The sequence below is a fragment of the Ptychodera flava genome, unplaced genomic scaffold (genome assembly GCF_041260155.1).
Source record: "Ptychodera flava strain L36383 unplaced genomic scaffold, AS_Pfla_20210202 Scaffold_30__1_contigs__length_3116999_pilon, whole genome shotgun sequence".
Taxonomy (NCBI): Eukaryota; Metazoa; Hemichordata; class Enteropneusta; family Ptychoderidae; genus Ptychodera; species Ptychodera flava.
In genome coordinates, this window is record NW_027248352.1 from 1,781,773 (window position 1) to 1,809,749 (window position 27,977).

The 27,977-nt window shown below is 37.5% G+C and overlaps 1 protein-coding gene across 2 annotated transcripts; it reads right to left on the bottom strand.

Moving 5' to 3' along the window:
• LOC139127294 (uncharacterized) lies at nucleotides 1–26,927 on the bottom strand. 2 transcript variants are annotated; one of them, XM_070693209.1, is made up of 4 exons: nucleotides 26,845–26,927; nucleotides 7,378–7,550; nucleotides 3,495–3,586; nucleotides 1–2,996 (listed from the first exon to the last, which is right to left on the bottom strand). In XM_070693209.1, exons 3-4 carry the CDS (start codon nucleotides 3,508–3,510, stop codon nucleotides 1,744–1,746), a joined length of 1,269 nt encoding a protein of 422 aa, XP_070549310.1. In that variant the 5' UTR covers nucleotides 3,511–3,586; nucleotides 7,378–7,550; nucleotides 26,845–26,927; the 3' UTR covers nucleotides 1–1,743. The 2 variants fall into 2 exon arrangements, with proteins under 2 accessions (XP_070549310.1, XP_070549311.1); XM_070693210.1 differs by lacking the exons at nucleotides 7,378–7,550; nucleotides 26,845–26,927 and adding an exon at nucleotides 7,183–7,305.
• Between the last annotated feature and the right edge of the window lie 1,050 nt (nucleotides 26,928–27,977).

Genomic DNA, 27,977 nt, shown 5'->3' on the forward strand with positions numbered 1-27,977 from the left:
TTCAGGATACAGACTTATCTTGTTATTTTATTCTCGTCAACGCCGCCAGTCGGCTGTCTCTAACATACAAGTTGAAATAAGAACTATAAAACATAAATCCCAAAAACAAAAATTAAATGAAGAAACTAAATACAAGAAACATACAGCAGAATGATTAAAATCACATATACATACCGCAAAAATATTTGTTTTGTAAATTTGCAGTGAATTGGAGAATATATTAATATTACCGACGCTATTAAGTGAATTATCTTAGCGGGAAAATGGACCAATGAACCTTCTCTTTGTAACGTCGACTCTATTATGAGGTAAATTAGGTCCCTTCTTCTGGCACTCACATCAAGAACGTTGAGACCAAAAAATATTATATACTATCTGTACAATTAAAATGTGACGAAAGACATCTACGCAGGAATACACAATCAAACATATCCCTACAAACAAGTAAATGTGAAATATTATAAAAATGACAGAGTAAGTCATAGTCAAAATTACATCATACACTGCTGTCCTTATTAAAGCGATGTTTGACATTTAAAAAACGGAGCGTTTTTGGGTCGATTACATTATCATTGCTTTGTGGTTTAAGATAGAATTAAAAATAACAGTTACATTCTAAATAATGGATAAACACTTATTACAAACGAACGACGAACAGCAGGAGCATTGTCAATAAGACTAAAATTAACAATTCGATTTGTCCTGGCAACAATATGGCCAACATCGTTGTTTAAAAATAGTTTCGAGTTCAAGTACGATACCAAGTCTCTCTGATGATTAAACCTGGCAAGGGTTTCATTACTAATGTGATTGACTTAGACAAATGTGGAGTACAAATGTCAATAGACAATAGACATTCCGCCTACACACAGAATACAAAATATATTCGTCAAAAACACGAAGCTAAATGCAAATGTATCCGGAAGAATCATCCTTCACCAGTTTGTTTGCAGGCTGTAAACATAAAGTAATTGTACTAGGCTGGAAGCACTGTACGTATATTTGTCAGCGAATCCTTTCTTTATGATATATAGCAACAGTCTCAAGGGTAGCAAGTCAAATGTCAATGGTAGAATAAAACCTGCTTCTGAATTGTTTATTGAAATATCTAAACTCAGTTTTTCTAGATATTATTCAACAATTAGATGCTTTTCATTATTGCTTATATTTAAAAATTAAAAGGTAAGAAAAAACAGAATTGTGGATAATTTATTGTACTTTTAGTTCTTGTCGTCCATCAACAGTCCGCCTAATCTGTGTGTTTGTCTTTCAACACCATGGGAATGCCTAGCCTGATGTCAATCAGATGACTTATTTCGTAGGGTACATAAAAGGCATTTCAGAAAAGAATCATAAATCATAAGAATCATTTCCCTTCAGACATTACATTTTTCTGGTATTGATCTATTCAAAAACGTATTGTGCCTAGTTTTATGTGCATACTGACGGAATCCGATTCCATTTTAACCTATTAAAGCTAACTTGAGTGCATAGTCATTAACCTTCATCACTTTACCAAAGATTGATCTTCAATGAATTTATTAAAATAGGAATACTTTGAAAAAGTCTGCCATCATTTTAGTCTAAGATTTGTATAACGCAAGACTTTGATGTTTAGGGGGATTATCATAATGGTATTCCTTCTGATAAAACACATGTGAATGAAGTTAACGTCTTGAAACTTCAGGAAACACCCTTAAATGCAAAATCAGTACTAATTTTAACAGTTGGTAACGTTCTTTTCTAAATGCTTTCCGCTGCTTTCATTTTGAGCCAGGTGATTATCTCTTGGTGAGATGTTTCTATTGACCCCTCTTCAATTGACTTTAGTAAACCCTCTTTCAATTCGGAAGCACGTAGGAATTTACTATCCCTATCCACGACACACTTCGTTACAATCTCTGCCCATTTTTTGGCAGCTACGTCGAATGTCTCGTTCACTGCTAGCTTAACCAAGATATCCCCAGAGTACAATTCCATAAAACAATCTGACTTTAGAAAATTCGCAATACTAGAATTTTCATTGAAGAGAACCGGTAGCCCTGCGGCGATAGCATTGAGACCTGTCAATGAAAATACATCTGTACTTGTGTCGATGAGGAGAGTACTTTGCATGAAAATAGTGAGTAGATTGTTCATGTCACCATCGTAATAGTAATCCACTTTCTTAAGATTTTCTACTGCTTTGCACTTATGGAATAGGTCTCTGTCAAATCTGCCTACATCTTCTTCGTTCTTGTGACAAAGTTTCCATATTGGACACTTTTGGTACATCGATGCAAAATAAGAAGTTACGTTGCCCATGGCTTGCGCTATATGGGTACAATACTCTAACGATATTTTATTCGACAAATCCACAACGGACAGGATCTCAATGTTCGCACTTACAGGTCGAGGTTTTACACTTGAGACCAGATATCTTTCATCAGGAGTGGGTAAATACAGGATAATAGGATTCTCAAACCGCCCCAAATAATAGCTATTCAGATTGTGTCCTACGACAAGAACTAGAACTGACTCCTCTGCAAACTGTAATATGTCTTGTTCTCCTATCACATTGTTACGACCAAAGTTTTTGGCATCAGATATATGGTGAATGAAGATGACTAGTGCTGCATGTTTAAAGTACCTATCTCTTATAATACAAGCTTCCTCAACAGTATCATAACCCTTTTCATTTACGTGGCCAACTATAAACGATACATTCATATATTTCTTTAATTCCTTTAATCGCCTGTAATATCTATCAGGGTACATTAAATAATCTTTTTTTTCTATTTTGTATGACCTGGATTTCGGTTTTGGTAAGATTAAAGTAATGTTTTGCTTTTGTGCGTCAGTCACATCTTCATCAGTGGCTTCAAGTACGGTCGATACGACGCTAAATCCAGACTTTTGTAGTTCAATAGCGAACTGTTGGTTTACAAATGAAGTGGAATCTAGACAGTCTTCAGGCTTCCATCTCTTCGCTATCAGCAAAAACGTACTGTCAATTCCTGTAAGAGGGTAAGATCATGGCATTATAGAAGTAGCTGGTTGCATGAAATGATCGTAAAATGTGACCACATTCTACATAAATATTATGCGTACCACTATTTACTGGTAGTGGTTAAAGATAGTCTAATATAATATTGTTAACAATAGCCTCATGGACCTGGTAATGTTTTACTATGAATTGACATTATCGCATGTCATGTTATGAACTAAAATATTGACTTTATAAACTTGGTTGTCTTATTCTGATAAAATTTATATCTATAGGTTAGTATAATCCGCAGCCTGCATATATTTTGAAGAATTGCATACATTATAATTATACCACTTACATAGCTCTAAATTGATAAATCACTGATACTGATTCATCTGCATTGCACTAATGGACTTATCTAGTCTGTTTGTAAAAGGGAAAATTAAATTTAAGGTTCCAAAGTTCAATTTGGATGGAAATACTCTTTAAAGTGTCCAAACAGCTTGTAACTTAGTTTCTTACTTACCTGGTCTATTATTCATTCTTTCCGATAGGTAAACCTTGATCCCTCGTTCAAATGGACAATAACGTAGCACGCATTGATATATATTTCGATTTCTGACAAGGGATAGAAATTGTAATCTGTAAAATGCGCGTTTTGGTGTATTAGTCTATTGTAATTTTCTAAAATAAACTTCATAGGATTTCTTTCCGGTGAAGTTTACTTTAATCATGATAAGTAGGCTGATAATAGAAAAAATCACATTTAATTGTTAGACTAAAACTCGAAGGTTATATCTGTAACATATCAATTTCACCTTAACCTTACTTTATCATTATTCATGTCAGTATGTTTGCATATAATTCACTCATTAGCATATTCTTCGGACGATTTCATTATGAGAGCATTAAATGTAATTATCGTCAATTAAGCATTTTACTAAGCATTGATTTTAGAAATCATGTTACCCTGTGTAATATCAATTGATACCACTCAATCGTGCTCTGGCTTTGTTTTGGTTGAGACGTCGTGTGGCATTACAAACGACGATAATAAGTTGTCACCGAATCACTAAAATTTCCAAAATATTCGCGAGAATAAAGCTTGTGCTTTTATTAAACCATATTTACAGTTGAATTGCGAACAAAATGAAATATTTCCTCATAGGGTTTTACACATTTGGCAGAACGGCTGTCATTCAAGTTCACACTTCTCCTTGTATTAGCGTAATTATGACGTTCAGAAGATACGTATTTTCAGAGCAAATTATAAAGACAGGCACATTAGCGACTCCTTTGTCGCTATTTTGCGGATGCCGCGCAATATTATGTACAATCAACTACGAATAGCACAGTAAATGTTGAAGTTTGTAAATCCAAACTCTTAATTTACCACTCATACTGTAGTTAGTTTTGTCAATCTCAGAAAATCCGTGTGTTTTAAAATCTGCAACAGTTTGCATTTAAACCGTGAAAAAATATTGTGTTGGACTTTAGTATGGCTTGATTGATCAAGAAAGTTATTGAATACATCAACAGAGTTGCGCCGGTTTTTCCATGGATGTACATTTTGTACCCGGTTACATATTCTTGCGTCGTTGACGAGTTACTTAGCGAGGATTTGAGAAAACTTGCTTATTTTGCCCATGGAACTAATTTTCACTCCAAATATGATCACAGCGTACATCTTGCAACACCGGCTATATCAATGACTTCACACGAATCGGCAAGCCTGATTCCAAATCTTTCAACGCAACATAAACTTTAAACATTCCATTAATTATCAAGTTTTAAGATCTGGTTGAAAATTTTGACTAACATGTTTTCCAGGCAGAGCATATGGCAAACAAACGAACGAACAAACAAACAAACAAAATGTCATACTGTAAAGACAAGTTATCTCTGAATTAAAAGCTTGGAAATGTATGTTACATACTATAAGATCCGACAGCTAGGCGCACTGACGACTCATCTTACACTGATAATACTAATAGGGATTCTGTGCGTAAAAGCGTTCGCAGGTTTAGGAACAAATATACTGTCGAAATTCCCAAGATCGCTAGTAGCAACTGGTCAAGTTGATTTTTAATGATATTACCTAGTTTAAGTTGCACGACCGCGTTTGTGCAAACGAGGTCTTCCTGTAACATTATGATTTTAAAATCCTGAATGCAATTAAAATTTATGTTCTAAGTATTACTACAGACTGCCAAATACAAAATGACTTTCGAGCGTTTGGATAATTCGCCATATTATCGCTCCTGGTAAATCCAGAACGGTCCTTAAGGGAGATTGTCATCAGAACTCAGCTCAAAAGTTCCCAGGGACCCCTACGGCCAATGTAAACACTGCATCTTCTGTACGTTGGTGATTGTGATGAAAGTTAAAACATGTTTGTTAACAATAAATATCGTAAAATGTAAATGTTTCAGCTATGTTGACATAAGGCATCAAAAAATCATGCATTCATATGTCTCAAAAAACACTGTATGTATATTTCTCAAACTTGGTGCACTGATTAGGGCATATGAGGAATGATGGACTTAACTCTCTAATTTTTAATCAGTCAATTGGCATGGCAGCCATATTGGATTTTATGAAACTCAAAAATGGCTGCTGCTAATGACCTAGGGGTCTGGTGTATTTTGAAATTTGGTGTATAGCAAGCATGCCATCCGATTTCCCTATAAAATCATAAGCGGTCATGTGACCTTAGCCGCCATACTTGACTTTTCGAAAAATTCATTATAATGTATAAAAATTGTAAACTCCAAATCCACGTTTTTCTCATGTGATCACAAATGACAGTACTATTAAGTTTGCAAAACGCATTTGGATCTGTAACGTGGTTTGGCAGCGGTATTGAAATTTGAGAAAAACCCGGTGATAACTACAGGAAATATTAAAAGTTCCTTTACTCCAAAACCAACACGTGCATACCATTTGACCATAAATTTTACCCAAATTATCATACGTATTTGATCGATCACATAGTGTGGCAACTTTTTTCGAAAAAACTATGATAACCATGGAAAAATATCTAATTTTTTTCTCCAAATCAACCAACTATTCGAACTGAAATTTTACTCATATTTGTCATTATTGCGTGTACTTTCTACATTGTGCATTGTATGTGGATCTGTCTCGTAGTTTGGCGTCCTTATATTTTCGCAAAAAACATATGATAACGAGGGAAATTCATAAATCTTCTTCTCCAACACCAATGCAACATATGAAGTGAATCTTTACTCATACCATCATTATTGTAAGTACTTGAATGTTTGCCGAAGGCATTGGGACTCGTCAAATCGTAAGTGGCGGCCATATCCCGTTTTGTCAAAAATCTATTATATCCATGCAGGGAACGAAGTTCAAATATCTTCTTCTCCAAAACAATGCACATTTTGACCTGTAATTTTACTCATATCGCCATTAGTGTATGCACTTTCTTATATCTCAATGACTGCTGAATTGCTTGGGCCCCTGCTATGCTGCTTGCAGCTTTAATTTTTTTTTATTTTCCTTCACAAATATTCCAACTCTGATGTTTTCTCTAACATAAAGTGTGATTCTTCGTCAGATGGCAGAGGTCATTCTAGATGTATGTGTGCTTACATGTGCAGTTATGCAGCATAAGAAATAGTGTATCCTAGATTGGTTAGACAAACATGTCCAAAAATCAGTAGCACAAAAACAATGCTTTTACTCGTCGGTTTTGCAGAATAGAAGTACAGTAGGCCCTGAGGACAGGTATTCGGAGTCTTAAATGTTTAGAATATCTTAAACTGACTTCTGCTGTAATTTATAGTCAGGAATGGTGTCACCAACTATTTGAAACAACACACACACGTTGGGGTCGAGTTGAGATGTCAGGCTCAATGACCCGGATAGATGACTGGGGTCCAAGTAGTCAACAACTTCCACTAATTCTCATGCGACAGACAGACATGTTTCCAACATTGACTTTCCGTCAGGACTGGCGATTTAAATGACCTATTACTTTTTAGACCTTCGAAAAATCTCCCGTACCGACGATTCCATGCCAAAAGAACAGAGAAATGACCACGAACAAAGCTTAACCGCATGAAGAGACCAGAGAGCCAAAGGTGGTTTTGTTGTGAATAAATTCTACACTTTATCAACATACTAGGAGAGTAAGAAATGTTTACGTCGGCAACAACACATGCACACTAAGCTATACATAGATGGCTCACCGTTTAGTAACAGTTCAGAGCACAGCATTCAGCATAATGGAACCAACACAGATGACTAAGTCAGAAGAACTCATGTCTTTGTTCTACAGTGCCTTCACTGAGAAGGAGTGAGGAGGGCAGTACTTAAGACCAAGAAAGTTGTTCCTTCAAGTGTCATCGCCCCTGTAACTTTCTACAAAGGAAAAAAATACGTACCTGTTATGATTCCTTCGGTCAGCTGCAACAGAAACCAGCTTTCGCTTGATAAGTATGGTGGTCAGTACTAACAATAGAATGCCTATAACTCGTTCCTAAGGTCACATGCCAAAAAAAGGCCTGCGGTAAAGATCTGGTCAGACTGCTGACGACAGCGACAGTTCTTGTTTCAACTGAAAATTTAAGGAAAACAGATCGTGTCTTTAGGTTAAAGAAGAAACTCATATTTCATTTAAATTGGACCCTCTTTGTCAAGACTCTTGCAATTTATCTCCACAATGTAACAAACAACTTTAACATTAAAGGTATTTCTAAAACAGACTCTGATTGAAAATGCAAATGAATATACATGGATGAATTACCATGGGTGTCACATGTAAAACTGACTTCACTTTGCCGTAGAGGCACTTGAATTCCGACAATATGACATCATCGGCATTTAGAAAATATGCTGTCAATCCGTTTTCTTTGTTCCTTAGTTTCTAACCCACCCACTCTTGGTTGTGTTTTGTTGCTTTCAAGGCTAACCTTTTTACTGACATAATTTAACACGTGTGGTAAAGTGCATGGCTAGCGGTATGGAGAGATATAGTGAGTCACGTCAAACTTGCTGGTAACTTGGACCATCCCATGCTAAGATGCCTATTCTAGCATGACATTAAGTAATTCCGTAGCATTTCTAAACAGCAAACTTGCTCGTCTTAGATTCCATCTGAAATAACTACATTTCTTGTTATCCGTTGTAGTTGCCTCTCTGTCTGTCTTTCTGTTGGTATCCACTATTTTATTGGAATGTAACTCAAAATTGTCCCCATAGAGATGAAAATGAATCGCTGCACAATACGGACATTAAATGTTGGCGGTCAGGAGCTATCTAAAATTTGGAATTGGATATTTGCGAGGCATTAACCAGACTGCATGCGAACGTGAAATAAGGTACATTATGCTCAGATTTGATTATAATGACATTCAAGAAATTAGCATTTGTGAAACGATCACAGTACATAGCCATTTATGATTTCACCTAATTGTAAATTTACAAATTAAAAAGAGTCACATATTATCATTCTGATTTAACAATAAAATCCCTGTGTTGTAAAATGTGTTACATTTTATCTTTACACCTTGGAACAATATTGTGATGGACTATAGTATGGCTTTATTAACTAATGAAGTTTTTGTATACATTGATTGAGTTACGCCGGTCATTCAATGGAAGGACTTATTGTATTCAGTTGCAGATACCTGCAACATTGACGAGTTACTTTGAGAAAAAACATAGCTGATTTTGTCCTAAGCTACTAATTTTCTATCCCAATATGAGTGCACAGGCACAGCTTACAACACCTGCGTTTTGTCAATGGGGTCACTTCACACTAATCGGCAAGCCTAATTCAAAACATTTCAATTGCAATGCAACATCAACTTTCAATATTTCATCAACATATCATGAAACAATCTGGTTGAAAACTTTGACGAGCGTATTTCAAGGCTAGGCATAGGGCAAGCAAACAGACAAACAAACAAACACATAAACACAATTTCAACTGTAAAGACGAGCTACATATGAATTAATAGCATGAGAATGTGTGCTACAGTGTACATTATAAAGTGATAGCTAGGCGCAGCTGCCATTTATCTTACACTGATAACACCAATGAAGATTTTGCTCGTGAAAGCGCAATTTAGGTCAGTTTTGAAATAGTTCGTAGGTGGAACAGGATCGCTACTAGCAACTGCTCAAGTGATTTTATAGTAATATTACCTAGTTTCAGTTGCACCACCGCGTTTGTGTTAACGAGATCTTCTTGTGACATTTTAAAATTTCTGAATGCGATCGCCAAATACAAGAGGACTTTTGAGCGTTAACTGAATCCTCCATTTTATTGCTTCTGGTATATTCAGAGACGTAAAATGGCTAAAAATGTACAATTTTCACAATAATACGAACGATTGGTTATTGGCAGTTCCCTTCAGGTAGGCTAGATCTTTTTTTGTTCTAATTTGTAACGCATTCTGGAATCGAAAGTTTTTACAAGGGATATGAATACATGGCCATGCCCAGGTTTAAAGTGTTGATCAATTGGTGATTCACTTCCGGCTAATCGTGTAACAACACAACAAGTACTCTTCTTTCACCTCAAGGCTCTAATTGAATTACAGTTAACGATTTTCGTCTTATGTTTGGATGTGTCATTCCCAGTTCAAGGGCTAGACTGTAACGCCGTAGGCAGTGTATCTCGCATCGTTCACAACTACTTCTTGTCAATCAACGGATTAAGAGCAATGCCAGTCAACTTTACAATCACATATGAGGCTCATTGAGGTGAAGCGGACATAGCGCATGCGCATTTGTGCAACTTACATTTAGCATTCAAGAAGAGGATGGAAATCATCGGAACAATTGAACTGTTGCTCGAAGCACCAATCTCAAAGTAGCAAACCTATGCCGTTCGAGAAAAAATACACCAAAAGTTAACAAGTTGACAAAAGATATCTCAGACGACGGTCGTTTTGTTTTCGGTACAAAATTTAAAGAATGTTCGGATAGACCTTTTTCGAAAGGGAGAGTTTCATTGGTTTGCTCAAGGGGGCGACTAGAAAACAATAGCCATACGGGCGGATATAACTCGACTATCTTAAGGTGTTATTGATGAGGAGACTAATTGAAAAGTCCTGTCTAGACATATTTTAAAGTGTTCCACAATACGTAGACTTATTGAAAAACACCTGCACATAAATGAAACATTATTATCCCAAAAATATTCATTATAAAACCGCTTTAACACTGCGTCTAGATTTTCAACCAAATATTGGTGGGGCATTGTGTTCCTAAGGTCAGCATAATTTCAAAGCAATGCTAATCATGCAACAAAATGTACATGTCGGTGTTCAAATTTGAACGGCTTGTGTTCATATTGTTATCACTAGTGTTCATATTATCAACAATGATGTTCTAAGCCTGAACACGATGTGTTAACACACATCTCCTTCAAGTGTTCAAAAACTCAGCATCACAGAGATTTTACAATACTCTGAAACAGTTAACAATCTTTTGTGTTTTTTACTTTACAATGGCTATATTAACTTTACTACTGCCTCGCTGTCCGGCATACGTACACGGATTTTAGTATGACAAATTTCACACTAAGTGAAAAATATTTCCGGTCTACAATTGCTGAAAGCATGTTTTTTCTAAAAAAGGAAGTATAAACAATAATTTTACACGTTTATTACGGGTTGAAATTTTGAAAATTTGAAAAGACAATCAGAAAACCACCATGAACGTTTTATTTTAACATCGGCGTGCAAGAGGCGTTCTACTTCTGAACACTTGGTGTTCAAGTTTGGTGCCTTTTCTTATCCCATGATGCATCAAAACGGAAGTTGAGACATTTTTTCTTGTAAGCGCACGCTGAAGTCGTGATCGTGCGGAAACAAGACCAGAAAGGGTAAGTTTTCTCTCCAAAATAGTAAAAGGTTTTAGATTTTGAAGCATCTGTATTATTATCCTTTGAAATTAATTGTATTGTACTATGAAATAGCTTAACTACGTGAAGAAACCTTTTTCTTTCAGTGGCTGGTATACCAACAACTAGCTGTGAATACGCAGTGGTACTTTTGGCCATGGCCTATCGATCGATCTCACTCGGGTCAAGGGTCATCGCAACACACTGTAGCGATAACCCTTGACCCGAGCGCGATCGATACGCCTTGCATAGTACCGCTGCGTAATCACAGCTAACACATGTCTTTTAGTAGACACAATCGCATGTAAAACATCAATTAAACATGATCGTAGAGTATACAATGTATTGTTTCAGCATATGAGAGTTTGGCTTTTTTATTTTAATCAGTTGATGACAAGAATAAGCAAATATTTTGTAACAGTATTGAAAAGAGGCTCACCTCAGCCCCTTGTCTTTCATAGAAGTCTCATCTCGCCATATTACCTATTGTTGCATTATTTTCAGGATGTAAAAAATGGACTTAACTGAAAATCGAAGAGTTGTTACAGAAGAGGTAGCTGTCTGGAACCAAGCTTGAGAACCCCAATTCATCTCTAATGTAGATTTAAACTTTCAAGGGTCAGTAACTGAATTTTGATAAGTTTCTGTATTTGTGTTCTTAATTAATCTAAGCTTTGGTAGCATGCTATAATCAACTAAATGTTGCCGGAGAATAAGCTTTCACAGAAGTGTAGTCTCCCTCATCAGATGCAAGGGTGGAATGAAAAATTAAAGCTGAAAGCGACAGAAAATTCAGAGTAAAAATGTCCACTCTGAATTACTGAATTTTCTGAAATTTTCACTCTGAATTTTCTGTCACTTTCTGCTTCAATTTTTCATTCCCCCTTGCATCTGATGAAGGAGACTTCACGTTTTTGAAAGCTTATGCCCCTGTAACATTTAGTTGATCGCAGCCTGCTATCAAACCTAAGATTATTTTGTATTGTAGCTCAACGCGTTTCTTGTTCTTAGCAACTGGTTTTTAGCTTTGCTGTGAGCTAAATAAGTGGATAGGTAGCATTGTACTCAAATTTGTACATAACAAGGTTTTTCTTCAGAACAGCCTGTACGAATCCTTTAATATTTGGATTACAGGTTCCCAGGGATTACCCTAATCAGATATGTTTAAATTATGATGAAATATGCAAATTTATATTTTGTAGGCTGATTTTGCTATTTTTTTGGTAAAAACTTCTTCTCTTTTACTGACGTCTTCAATATTTGGTAAACATGTCCCTAATAATTACCTTAGTCAAATTTGTGATAACTGTGATGAAATATTCAAATTTTATATTTCATGGCATTTTTTGTCATTTTTGGTCAAAACATCTTTAAAAAATCTTCTTCAAACTGCTAATTTAACAGCTTTGATATTTAGGACATATATCTCTACTGATAGCCTTTTTCAGATTGTTCAAATTATGGAGAAATTTGCAACTTTGTATTTTTAAGACATTAAAGATATGTCAGATATTTTAAGACATTAGGGATTACCAGAATGTGATATATTCGAGTTAAGATGAAATCTACGTTTTCTTTTATTTTAAGGGCGATTTTTACCATTTTTGGTAAAACAAATTGTATAAAAATTAATAGCAGGGTACACCAGAATTTGAAAGGGCTTTACGAATATGTTTTTAATTTCTGAGAAGTAGATTTTTGAAATGTCACCGATTTATTTCAGGGTTATTTAAAGATATTACAAACAAACAAACCTTTTGGTTTATGAAGGACTTCGTTGGACAAGGAAATAGGTTTTATCCTGCCAAGGACCCACTTTTCCCACTTTCTGCATGTTGTGCCTTACTGTGACACTTTGACAACTTGACATGTTGTGTTTACTTTAGTGTGGACAACTATATACCATGTGCACTAGAGAAGCCTTGACTAACTTTTTTTTCTTCAAAATTTACAATTGTCTATACAAGAGGAAATGTCTTTAAGAAGCCATCTTACAAAAATGGAGTATGCATTTCATACATATACGTGTTTTCAACACAATAAGTAAGCCAAATTGTGAGCTTTTTCAGATGAGTTTTGTACGTTTTAAACAAGTATGAACATAAAACGTAATCCACAATATTTAAGTAAAACCAGTTTTGTCATTACTTTGTTCATATTTTTTAAAACGATCTACAGTGTTTATGGGGATTTTTTTATTGCTTATGTTTTTGATAGGAGGGTGTTAACACCGTTGGTAGTTCCCTCTGACAAACTTTACATACAAAGCAGCAATGTTTACTTGCCCATTTTACAGTAAATTATTGTATTTTACCGTATAAATGTTTTGTGTATTTTTAGAATAAAATAATTTTACTGAATATCAGTGGTCTGTAATATTATTTCCAGACTTGAACACCCTGAACGCCCAAAATTAAGGTGTTCAACAAGCGCGCATCATGTGTTCTAGCCTTTATTACATGCCTCGACGTGAATGCAAATCGGTGCATTGATTTGATAGGAACATCCGGGATGTTAGCGGGCCGGTGACGATGTACTGACCGGTTTCCATGGTTACCCGGGCAGTGAAGCCTTTCGATGTTTTCGACGTCAAAGTAGACGCTTAACGCTAGATGTAAAATATCCATGCGCGCACTGCTATTTTGACTTTCGTTAAAATCTGTTTGATGCTGGTCGATAATGGTAAAATTGTTTGAAAATGCCCTGCATGTAACTAAATGTCATATAGCATTAACTGTGAAGAGGCATGTAATAAAAATATTATTGCCTGAATACATGGGTTTATGTGCCCTCGCAGCAGGAGACAATTTGCCCTCCTGGCGTCGGGCAAATTGTCACCTGCTCTCGGGCACATAAACCCATGTATTCAGGCAATAATATATATTAACACACTTATCGTTGAACGGCGTCCATGCGTTCAAAAAGTGTTACAGCCCTTTGAACGCGTAAATGCGTTCAATTTTTTGAACACATTTCATGTGCAACGAGTGTTCTGATATGGAACACCATGGTGTTCAATATAGTGTCTGATGAACACGTAGCGTTCAAAATCTGCACACGTGTGTTAAAAAATTGAACGTTGGTTGAACACGTAGTGTTAAATTTCTGAACGTCTAGACGCGTTCAAAAAGTGTTACAAAAAGGCGTTTAATTGGTGTTCTATTCTTTAACACTTAACTTTACAGTGCAGACGCTCTGCCCATAAGAGCTTAGCTTCGATTGGCGAACAAGATATCTGCTAAGTAAGTAAAACTCGCCGTGATGTTCTATAGCTGCACTTCTAATATACCAGTCTCTCTCTCTCTCTCTCTCTCTCTCTCTCTCTCTCTCTCTCTCTCTCTCTCTCTCATAATTCCTACGGATGTGCAATTTATACAAACAAAAGAGCATCCTGTTCTGTATGAGCACAACATTAGGTTCCACCCAAATAATCGGATACAATACGTGTTGCGAACTCGATTTCCTTTCTGGTTTTTTCATAGTCTTGTGATCGAACATTGGTAGAGGGTATCAAGGAATAGCTGAACTGAAATTTCTTCGCAAGAGAAGCTTCATTGCTTTGGTCACGAGGGCAACTCGAAATAACAAGGCATACGAGAAGGCATTTGGCATAGATCGGCTGTCTTCGGATGTTGTCGACGAGCTTTGTACGTGACTGTCGAAGTGAAGGTATTTTTGAAACTTTGAAGTAGGGAAGGGGGCGGCGAGGGTGGAAGTCCCTATTTTGAGTTGTGAGGAAGGTGAAATGGACGGGATAGGTTTATTCCAATGTCACATTTGGACGTCAGTCGCGAAAAGTTATAATGCCCGCAAATATTCGGCTTGTCACTTTTTTCCTATAATTCGTTTAAGTCGACATAAATGTGTATCACTTTCTAACAAACCGCCCTTGTTACTGTATTTGACAAAGTAAAAGAAGTAATGACAAAGGTGAAAATCATGGTCTAGAGATAATTTTTTAAAGTAATCGGCAATTGATGGAGAAACTTATTAAAAAATCCTACGCTTAAATAAGACATTGTTATCCCACATTTTCACGGTATTACGATTTATATCTAAAGTTTACCGTCAGGAAAATTTTATTTCCATTTCTTTGAATAAGCACTTTCATACAGTGTATTTTTTCAATCAAAAATGGGAGGAAATATTTCAGTATACCTGCTAAGCCATGCAAATAACGCTACTCAGCGTATTGTGTGGGGATGGACAAGTATGGTCGGCACGACGTTCTCAAATGACTTCTTTTTGTCCAAGACCGTTTTATTATGATAAGACGAAATTGGAAGAATATTAGTATATTGTTATTACTGTGCATGTATATTTCGACTCTTATTTTATTTTGCCCCACTTACACATGGACACTCAGTCCATAAAAAGCCCAGCTCCGAGTGGGATACAAGATTTTCGCTACGTCAGTAAAACATTTTGTATTCCACCTCTCTCTCTCTCTCTCTCTCTCTCTCTCTCTCTCTCTTCCCCCCCGTTATCTACCTACCACGATTGTTGTAATTCGACAAACATGAAAACGGATCCTTTTTCGTAAGAGCGTAACATCAAGTTCCACCCGAGTAACTTCAGACAATACTTTCTGTTGCTGTTCCCCCAAACTGCCTATTTTCTTTGTCTGTAGTCTTGCGATCCAACAGTACTGCTGTCGGTTTTTACAGGGTTTCATCGAACCATTGGACGGGCAGTGTCTTCAGTGAGGGGGGGGGGAACTTCATTATTTACTCTAGAGGGCAGCTCGAATTAAAAGCAATATACGCGGGCACTGGGCTTTAATCGGTCGTCTAAAGGCATTTCGATACGAAGGATAGTTGCAAGCGATAAAGAGAAGGCATTTTGGAGACTTCGAAATAAGGAGGGGCATTGGGGAGGAATTGTTCCATTCCGATGAGTAAGGAAGCTACATTGGACGGGATTGGTTTATTCCTACGTCGGTTGGACGTCAGTTGCAAACAGTCTTAATTTTGCCTGCAAATATCCGCTTTGTCACTTTTCTGTCTATTTCGTTTAAGATGACAGACATGTGCACATTATTTTAGCTCGGTTGCCGTATTTGACAAAGTAAAAGAAGTAATGAAAAAGGTGTGAACACTTGATTTCTCATAACTGTTTTTTTAAAATAATGTTTAGAGATCTTTGGAACTGAACCACCCTATATAAAGAGAAGACTATATGTTCAACTTGTATGTATGGTAAACCGCTTAATGTAGCTTTTAAACGAATCTTGGATGGAATATTGTATTCCAAAAACGTACCTGCTAACCAATGCTAATCACGCACACAGTGTATTGTGTGGAGAAGTATCGTCGTTACGACGTTCTCATATGAACTGTCTTGCCGTGCACATACATGATGACTTTGCAAGCATGCCATAGTGTGATTACTTTGCCTTTAGTTTCAGTCTGGTTCACACCTGGCCGGTTCTCAGCGCACTCGGCCGATTAAAATGCAGCATACTGAACTACTGTAACACTTTAATGCGCCTTTGAACACTTCTGCATTTTGGAATATGATGATGCTATAGAAATCTATTTGATTGAAAGCTAACTTTCCAGTAGAGTGTACGGGTCGTGCTACTCCAATAGCATTGAGACCGTCATGTTTCACAGTCTGTCTGTCTGTCTGTCTGTCTGTCTGTCTGTTCTCTCTCTCTCTCTCTCTCTCTCTCTCTCTCTCTCTCTCTCTCTCTCTCTCTCATACGCCATCACGGCCACAACAATTCATCTTCATCGATATGAGTTATTTACCCTCTAACTAACATTTTTTCCGTATCCGTCTTAGACTTGCCGTGCAAGAAAATGAACTACCATATAGGTAAACTTCAGCGAGTCTTTGTTGTAAGCTGCGTCTGTCTTTGCAAGATCATCTTTTCGACTCCTTGCTAATTGACGCAGAGTCTTGTCGACTTACTATTTTGCTCTGTATGCGCAAACAAGCAGATCCTGCTCTGTAATACAATGACAGCAGGGTCGGCCCAAATAATTCCGTACAATACTTGTTTTTGTCATCCTCCTAAGCAATGCTAATCACGCAACACATTGCATTGTGTGAGGAAAATAAATATCGTCAGCACGACGTTCTCAAATCATCTCTTTTTGCCCTAGGCATGCTTGTATTCCAACAAGATGACTTTGCTATCATGATGTGAGGTGTGTTTATTTTGGCTCCGGTTTCAGTCCCGTTTACACCTGGCTGCGTTCCAAGTCACGCCATTGATTATAGCAGAGCATAATAAACAACACTAACCCATTCAAGCGCCTCTGAACACTTCTGCATTTTAAAATTTGCTGCTATAAAAATCCATTATGTTCGGATTCTGTTCTGTAAGAGAGTGACACCAGGGTCGGCTCTAATAACTCCATACAACACTGGGTTTTCATCGACCCTGCCAGAATGCATTTCTTGTTATTCATGATCTCGTGATTGGACTGTTCGATTGTTGGCAGACAGTCTCCGCCTGCTCACAAACCTGTGAAACAAACATCATTAACATTCGAACCACATCGATATAAGACGGCTAACCTCGAACTAATGTGCTGCCAATATCTGCTAACAAAGTCAAGTAAGAAACAGACATTGATTTTTATTTTTATTAGAAAATGCAAACAAGTTCTTAACTAGATGAAATAAACACCTTTTCAAAAAACGCATACATCTTATGGAGATAACTAATTGGCTACTGTTCATACGGCAAGCTGCTTGCACGTACTTCAAATATGCAAATATTGTAGTCGATGTCTAAGTAGTTTTTGATTTTAGATGCTACGGATTTTATAACAATCGGTCAGTCTCTATGAATGCCATCAAAATTTCAAAATACCACAAATACCACAAATACAATTTTTGGGTCCTCGCTTCAAGGTTAGATGAGGTGAGACAGAAATGTAAAACCATTCAAAGACAATAGATATGACTTTAGCACCATTTACTTCACTGTTTTATCTACCAGTGGTTTGGTTGGAAAGGATTGTGCATCAACAGATAAACTGACATCATTTTCCTTCATCTGCCAAAATTGATGTTCCATGTCCTATTACGTAGGGGCTGTCGATGTTAATTAAGTACACAACTCGGTCGAGGCTGACTTAGCCTCTTCTAAGATAAAACTGCTTGCAGTGTTAAAGGTCACCGAGCAAGGTCAGGCATAGACTTATATTGGTAAGCCAAATTCAAAACAAATCCGATTCGATAGTGGAATATTGTAGATGCGGTTCTAGATATAAACAATAGCATAAAAACAAAGCCACCTTATTTGATGGCATCGCACCGCAAAACGATCCGTGTACATGTCTATGTCTAAGGTGTTGACTCTGACAGGAATCGGTCAAGATATCTCCTAGAAAAGCGTGCAGACGGACGCTAGTGGACGAATTGAGCAAAAAATGTTCAAATGAGGACAATCTGAAGTAGATTATCTTAGATTTTACTGCAAATCATTCAGTTGCAATTTTTTGCAACTGAATGATGAAATTTGTGGCTGGCACAATGTATTTTAGGCAAGTATGAGCCTGCGTGGAAATTCAAAAACACACCCCCTCCCCTCATATTGAGCATTTCAAAAACATGGTGACCCCCTCCCATCTCACCGAGGTCAAAAACTGGGTGACCCCCATGAATCTACAACCCCAGGCCAAAAAATGACCAGTTCGTTATTTAGCATTGGGTTTCAGTAACAAGGAGACATTCAAATCTCGCGCTGGCTTGGTTTATGAATGGTGCGTTTGCTGAGAGCAACGCGCGTGGTAACCAGTATGAAGCTATCCGGTTGCCTAAAGTTGGGCAGAGTATGCCATGGCGTGATAAGGCACATTATAACACAAATGTGAAGGCGTCTTTTCCCATAGTTTTATATAGGAACGTGACTCGAGATGTATGATAAGTTTTCTGTATTTGCCTCCAGGTCCCCTTTACCCCGGCATGGTACAGGTCAACCAACCGATTAAAGTTGGGTTGCTTGTGGCGTATCGGATACCTGCTAATTCTATAACACGTAGCGCGCCTCTCTCTCTCTCTCTCTTCTCTCTCTCTCTCTCTCTCTCTCTCTCTCTCTCTCTCTCGTATGCACAAAAAGCTGACCCTGTACTGAAGAGAGTGATAGCAGGGAACGCCTACAACACTTGTTTTTTTCAAGTCTCCCATCGACGTCAACCTCCAGATTGTATTTTTGTTACTCATGATCGAGTGATCAAAAATGCTAATTTAGGAGGCAAAGTACTCATCTGATAGAATATGGCTATCCTAAAACAAACTTTTTGCACATATGTGTAACAAAGTCACGCAAGAAACATACATGGAAATCCATTTTGGTCATTTACCGAGGACGAGTTCTTCACTTGTGAAAGCAATACATATTGTAAAGCTGCACGCGTACAATGGAAATGTCAAACTAGTAAACTCATTTCATGGAGGATAATGACCTATATGAAACTAGCCTTCATACGGCACGTTGCCAGCACGTGCTTTAGATAAGCTAATACATTGGGTTTGAAATTGTGACTCGCCTAACTCATAAAATGAAAAGTGACACAGGAGGGACTCGAACCCACATCCTCCGAATACATTTCGGATGCACTACCAACTGACCTTATGGATCTGTGGTCTGTCCTGTCACTAAGATGGGGCTCTTCATTTCATGAGCGTGTCTGATGAGTTCGGGCTAAATTCATCGCCTTATCTTTCTGTCTAAGGATTCTATGAATTCAACAGGGACTCGCACAGAAGTCATCAACTTAGAAATAGATATTTTGGTAATGAGGATCAATCATACGAATGATGCAAAGCCAGAGAAGCGTATTTTTTTAGAGTTTGAAATTGTGACTCACCTCACTATACGAATTTTTATATTTTGAAATGTAGTAAATGAGATGAAAAGTGACCAATGTAGGGCTCGAACCCACATCCCCCGAATACATTTTAGATGCGATGTCCCCATTGTTTTTTGGTTTTAGATGCCTACGGATTTTATAACAATGGTCACAGTCTCAGAGACTGCTACAAAGCTTCAACAAACGTCGAAGAAAATTTTGGGGTCCTGGCCTTAATGGTTGGCGAGGTTAGACAAGTAATAAAACCATTCACAGACAGTAGAAAGGACTTTTGTACCATTCACTTTAATGTGTTTATCAACCAGTGTTTTGAATGTTGAACACCATGGCAACCGAGACGAAATGATGACTCAAGCATTCACTGTGCGACAACAGATTGACTGACATCGTGAACGCCTCTGCATCACTGATTGGTATACAACATTATGAGGACAAGTGCTAGGGCTGCAAAACTAGTTTTTTGTTCACCTGTCAAGGTATTTGTGTCATGCACTATTATTGAGGGGCTTTTGACATGTATTTAGTAGACCTGGCGCTCAAGAATGACTCAGCCTCTCCTAAATTTAAAAGTCTTCTAACGTGAAAGGTCATGCAAGGCCAGACAAGTTGCCAAACTATTTACACACAATAAAACGAGCTTTATGCTACGGTGGCTTAATGAGGCCTCACGTGTAATTTTTTTTTCATACCTGTAATTATATTATTTCATGCCTGTAATTTTTTCATACCAGTAATTTTTATTCCATGCCTGTAATTTCTCTTTTCATGCCTGTAATTTTTATTCCATGCCTGTATTTTTTATACCTTTAATTTTTATTTCATATATCTGTAATTTGTTTTTATGCCTGTAATTTTTTTCATGTCTGTTATTTTTATTTCTTGCCTGTATTTTTTCATACCTGTAATTTTTATTTCATGCCTGTATTTTTATTTAATGCCTGTAATTGTTATATACCAGTAATTTTTTCTTGCCTATAATTTTTATTTCACACCTGTATTTTTTATACCTGTAATTTTTATTTCATGAGTGAAATTTGTTTTCACACCTGTAATTTTTATTTCATGCCTGTAATTTTTTTACACCTGTAATTTTTTTTCATGACTGTACGTTTTTTATGCCTCTATTTATTTATACCTGTATTTTTTATTGCATGCCTGTAATTCTTTTTTCTTGCGTGCATTTTTATTTCTTGTCTGTAATTTATTTTTTTATACCTGTAATTTTTATTTCGTGCTTGAATGTTTTTTTTTACACCTGATATTTATTCACGCCTGTAATTTTTTCTTACCTGTAATTTGTTTATACCTGTAATTTATATTGCATGTCTGTATTTTTTTCATACCTGTAATTTTTTTTCATCCCTGTGTCTTTTATTTCATGCCTTCATAGTCTAGTCTGCCGTTCAAAGTCCCGAATCAAGTTGGGTCGTCATAATTGACCCATTCTTGCTACGAGGCGGCCTGCAGCTATCCATAGCAGGGTTAACCTTTTGATGATCCGCATAGGCGCACGCTACCCCACCACAGATAGCTGTGTTTTCACAGCTAAACTTACTTGTACTGTTTGCTGTCAGCCTGGGTCAAAAGCCTACTTTCGCCTCAGTAAATATGGCATTGTTGAACCCAACAAACATCCCCATTTACATACTCTACTCAGTTGCCCTCAGAATCGACGTTTTATTCACCTAACGCTGACAACGCTTGCTTCCACATCATGCTACATAGTCGATGGCTGTCTCAAGACCTATATCATGAGCTGTCGTCATCACCACCCCCACCACCCCCACCCCCTCAATTCAGCAATTTTTCCAATAGCAGGCATAAAGTAAACAGACTCCAAGTGTGTTTGAGTAGTGCATTTGGACAGAGATGCTTGCTGGATTCAAGAATGCCAAAGTTTGAGTAAAAGGTCAGCATTTAACCAAGGATTCACGAGGCAATCAGTGGGTTCAAAGGTCACAAAACTAAAAACAAAAATACGGACATGAATTAAAGATTTCAGACATAAAAATACATGCATAAAAAAACTTACAGGCACGAACTAAAAGTTACAGGTATGAAAAAATTACAGGCATGAAATAAAAATTACAGGTATAAAAAAACTACAGGCATGAAATAAATATTACAGGCATGAAAAAATTACAGGAATGAAAAAAACTACAGGCATGCAAAAATTACAGGCATGAGATAAGAATTACAGGTATGAAAAAATTACAGGCATGGAATAAAAGTTACAGGTATGAAATAATGACATGTATGAAATAAAAATACACCTATGGCCTCATTAAGCCACCGTACTATGCAATGTTGATTCAGCGTTGTTTTTATTGTTGAACACCAGGGCAACTAAGACGAACAATTCTAAAGGTATTCAGTATGCGGCAATAAATCGCCTGATATAAAGGGCGCCAGTGCGTCACAAAATTACTTAATGCAAAAATAGGGCATGGAGCCATAGCCAAATGTTTTACATTTTGTCTTTCAAGGTAGTCGTGCTATGCATAATTATTTTGCGGATATTGAGATGCATAATATGACTGCCGCCCGGAGTACACAGTATCTGCTAGTAGGAAAGATAAAAGCACGAGCTCTCATTTCATTTAAGTTATTTAAGAGATTTATATGGTTAAGGTCGTTGAACGCTGGCACAGGTACAACATATTTGTATGTACCGAAGGCCTCGGGGGCAACAGTGTGTACTTAATGAACAAAAGCAGCTGGCGTGTACGTCTGTTGCCGTGTATAAACGCAAAATGACAAAACATGTTCACATCAGATAGAAAGGTGTTAATTCGAAGACACAAGAAAGCCATCTCATACAGTGTACAAGTTAAGAACTGAAATCCGTTTTAAATAGGAAGCTGCCCATCTCCAAATAACAAGAATACGGCCATGACAGATATCAGCCATTGCTGTGGAATAAAACAAATGATTAAAACGAGCATTTGAAGGTGTGAAAGTCGTAGGCAGAAATGCTGTCTGGGCTTCTCCACGAAAGGACGACAAATTACTGAAGCAGGTTGTTTGCTAAAAGTTCAAATGCTGACAGAATATTTTTGATAGCAAAACCTTCGAAGTACAGAAATGGTTTTCCTGGCGTTACGTGTACACATAAAGATAGTATGACTTTGGAGACGAAATACAGGCAAAACCCTAGCGAACCGATTTTCGTTTGACAATGCACGTCTTTGAATACTGACAGCCCCTAGCAGTTGTATTTCCTGAACAATCTTAACTTGGCTATGTCAAAATTTTCAAAATGAGCCCTCATAGAAGAGATATGTTTTTTGTGTGCAGTGTGTCATTTACCTTAATGTTGTAGCAGGATATCAGAATGTTACACTTTTATCACCTGTCAATCAATCAATCAATTAATTGATCAATTGTTGCCTTTGAAAGCAGCATGGGTGCAATATTTTTCCGGAAAATTACTCCTGGGAATAAAAGCTTGACTATCTCGTAATCGATTACTAAATTGTCTCATGTTCACGGTCGATTGATGTGGCTCGCTCGAATATTACCACCATTTTATCTTTAAGCCCGTCTACTTATCAACGTTATAACCTATAGTACCACTAGCCTTCATACGGCACGTTGCCAGCATGTACTTCAGATAGGCTAATACATTGATGTAGTCTATGTCCTCATTGTTATTGGTTTTAAATACCTATGGATTTTATAACTATTGGTCACAGTCTCAGAGACTGCCATCAAAGCTTCGACAAACTTCAAAGAAAATTTTGGGGTCCTGGCCTTAAAGGTTGGCGAGGTCAGACAAGCTGTAAAACCATTCACAGACAGTAGAAAGGACTTTTGTACCATTCACTTTACTGTGTTTATCTACCAATGTTTTGATTGTTGAACACCATGGCAACCGAGACGAAACGATGACTCAAGCATTCACTGTGCGACAACAGATCGACTGACATCGAGAACGCCTGTGTGTCATTGATACGGGAACCACAATAACAATAAGAAGTCAAAGTGCTAGGGCTGCAAAACTTTTTTTGTTCACCTGCCAAGATATTTGTGCCGTGTACTATTATTTACGGGCTATCGACATGTATTTAGCAGACCTTTCGCTAAAGGCTGACTGAGCCTCTCCTAAAAATAAAACGCTTCTATCGTTAAGGTCAAGTAAGGTCAATCAAGTTCCCAAACTATTCATACACAGTAGAAAGAACTTGTGCACCACTCTCTACGCTGTTGATTCACCATAGTTGAACTCCAGGGCAACTGAGGTGAATGATTCTATAGGTATTCTGTGGGCGGCAAAAAAATCGCCTGATACAAAAGACGCCATTGTGTCACGAAAAAGCAAAGTAGGGCAAGGAGCCTGAGCCATCACATGTTTTACTTTTCTCTAGCAAGGTAGACGTGCTTTGCGTGATTATTTTGCAGATATTTAGATACTGTTCCCGAATATTTATCATCGTTCTGCGAAGGAAAATACGAGTGACGTAATGAGCGTGTCACCACGAGTCGTCGGTCATTACGTCACGAATATTTTCCTAGCTGAACGAAGAAAAATGTTAAGGAATAATATCCTTATCAAGTGCACAAGCCAAAATTCGATATTTTTTGCAAAGTACGAAAAGCTTTCCCTAATGATTCCGCGTTTAAACTTTTGAACTAGGAACAATATCAATACGTCATTAGCAAGTTGTCAAGCATTCCTAGTCGTCTGTCGCGTGAGTGGGGAACACGGCGTTCACGTTCGTGTATGAAACAAATGGCAGGTGGTCTCTCGGTCTACACATACCTTCCGCAAAGTAATACACTATTTCAAAGATAGCATAGGCCTAAAATTTACCTCAGACAAAGTTAGGCTATTTTTCGTGAACAATAATCGACTGAATCACAACGGTGCGAACAAGCCTGACCCTGGTTACAATGCGCACGGAACCCACGCTAACGCGACCAGCTTTGAGTTGGTTGTTCCCCCAATTATTCACGTAATTGCCTAGGAATATACAGGTGGTACAATATTGTGCTTTTATTGTTCGGATTATTAATGTCGCAGGCTACGAAAATATCGACTTCATTATATATATTTTTGAGGCCTGGATACCGCGCTTGAACCCCTTCTTGCAGTGCGTGGAAACCATATGTCTCATGAACGTACACAATGCGTCGAACGTTCAGGCGTCGCGGGGTCAGTGTACGAATATGAACCCCCATATTGACCACAAAACTAAAGCACAAAGACTCAAAGTTTGCCAAGTGGATGTATTTTGTCAGACTCTAATAATCATGAAAAATTTGTACGACATTTTCACGGCAGATACATTTTGATTGAGGGAGAAACACCGGCCGTTATCCTGTTTACGTTAGACGAGCCCACTGAAGATCTACGCAAAAAATAATAATGATAATGATAAGTATAGTATGGCTGGGGATCTGAGCACTCAGTATCTACTAACTGACAAAGAAAAAATGAACTCTTCTTTTATTTAAACATATCGACACCATCTTGTTTCACGATTTCAATAGTTCAGGCTCTTGAAAGCTTGCGTAGCTGAACACATTTGTAGAGCCCGAATAAGGCAACGCCAATGATAATAAATATGTTAAAATCAGGTGGTGAGCACGTAGAAATTCGCGATACACAGATAACCCACTTATAGCATACCGTGAACAAGTTTAGAATTGAAATCCGTTTCTCAATCTCAAAATACAAAAACCACACGCATGGCAGATATTAGCCTTTGCGTTGCAATACAGCAAATGCTTAAAACGAGCATTTTCAAGTTGAAATGTGAAAGCCGTGGGGCTAAATTAAAATCTGCTCCTCTCAGCGAAAGGACGATGACTGAATTACTGAAATAGGCTGTTCGTTGAAAGTTTAAATGCTGACAGTTTATTGTTTATACAAAAACTTTCGAAAACAGTAAATGAGTAAGTATATACAAGGTTTCCTTGGTGTAAACTTACCATGTAACGATACTACGAACTTGCAGATGAAATACATTTAAACTCGTTCCCTTTAACTTGCTGTAAGTGAAACGATTTTCGTTGGACATGGGTGTCTTTGAATTACCGACAGCCCCTAACATTTGTACTTCCCAGACTAAACAATGCCCAATATTTCAGAAAACGCACTCAGAGAAGAAACATGTTTTGTTTTTGGTAATTTCTCAATTGTCTTAAATGTGTAACAGGACATCAGAATTTTACACCTTTATCACCTGTCAATCAATTGATTGTTGCCTTTAAAAGCAGCATGGTGCAATACATTTGCGGAATATTATTCACTAGATTTTTCATAATTATCTGTCCACGGTCTCCTAAGATCTGCTAATCGATTACTAAATTGTGTCATTTTTATGTTCAATTGATGGTGGCTCTTCGAATATTTCCCACATTTTATTGTTAAGTCCGTCATAAAGTATATCTTTTATTTCTCTTCAGAAACAACAAACGGTGAACTGTTGAAATTGGCTCCTGTTTGCAGATATCGACGGACAGTCCAGCTTGTGTACTTTTCAACATAATACACGATAGAAATTTTAAGATGTAAGTTACGCAATCTAGTTTAATGATCAGTAACAGCTGAGTTAAACTCCATCAGAAGATTTGTAATTGCGTTTGGGTCAGGTTGATAAGGGTTTCTTGCCGGGGGGGACTTTCTCTGAGAAGTGGTAGGGGTGTGTGGCCGCACGTGGAAAACCAGGGGGCCATTTTAGACCTAAAATCTCGTTATTTTAAGACCCATTTTAGACCTTATGACCTTTGACCCGGTCAAAAGTGATAGTGTCAAAATTTGCAAAAACGTAATCTGGTACGTAAAAGCAAGTATTTGCATGACAGAGTACCGGCAGAGCCTACCACTATACTACATTTACGGCTATGTTGTTGCTGGCCAAACCATGATCTCCGAAAAAAGTTTTTGGAAATACTAAAACAAAGTTTTGTCCAGCGTCTGAAATTATCAGTTATCTGCAGTTACAGTCTGACTGGTGATTTTTAAAATTCCAAACTATAAGAAGCCTCGCCGTTCGTCCATAAGGCACTGCTAGTTTTCCCATGGTCGACCTGTTATGATAGTAGTAGTACTAGTAGAGCCACTTTGTTTCGATATTTTCTATTGGGCAAAATTCTTCCGTATATGGAGTTCTGACCAATTAGTGACATCGACAGTGTTTTAAAACAAAGTATATTTTTACCTTGGCTAGATCCAGGAGGTCTCTTTAATGGCTCCCCTGCCACACAAACAGATATCAATGCTTATTGAGTGCAGCTCAAAACCCTGCTAGGAAGACGGGAACTGACAGTTGGAATTTGTTCTTGTGTGGCACTCAAAAATCGACCCCATTTTAGACCCTGGTTTACTGTGAATTGATACCCCAATTTTAGACCAAGTTGCTGAAATACCCACCCCATTTTGTATACATATTGGCAAGTAATGGAAGTGACCCCCCCCCCTCCCGGATCTCTTGCTCAATGACCCGGATAGATGACCGGGCTTCGAGTGGTCGGCAACTTCCACCCATTCCCAAGTGGAAGACAGACAGACTATCAACACTGTCTTTTCGTCATGTCTGATGCTATACATGAATTCTCTTTTGAAGAAATTGAGTATTCGTTTAGCTTTACTGAGCTCCAGAAATCTACGTGTTGCATAGCATTACAAAAATAATGAGTTGAAGCCGTTACGTTCGGCCATCTCAACTGCGTCATCATTGACTTCAGCTGTCTTCAATGACCTTGGTCTATTCAATATGTCCCCTGTACACATTTTTTCTTTCAAGTTTATTCGGAAAAGTGACAAGTACTGAACCCTTACCTATATCTTATATCCCTGACATGATAACCAATAATTATAAAATTATTGCTTTTAAATCAGATAATTGTTTCAGAAACAGCTACTGTTTAATTCCAATGACAAGTATCATACATGTTTTAAGCTTTGCAGATAAACGGACACTCAATAAACCAGCTGTATTTGTAACACCATTCAAGTGATAGGCCGGGGATGTACGACAATCACTGTAGGCTAAACTGAATGATATCACTGTTTAGATCATCGGAAAGTCTCATTTTACAGACGATTCATTACACTGCTTACGTCACTGAATATATTTGCGTGAAAGCATAATTGCTGCCAGTTTTGAAAAAAGTTTGCAGGTGCATGACCAAAGTAAATGTCGAAAAAAGTCCCCACTAGCAATTGGTCAAATTAATCATTTGGAGATATCACCTTGTTTCAGTTGCAAGACGGCATCTGTGTTGACGATATCTTCTTGTAACATTTTTAAATTTCTTGATGCATTATCACCTGTCAAGTGTTACTACAGAT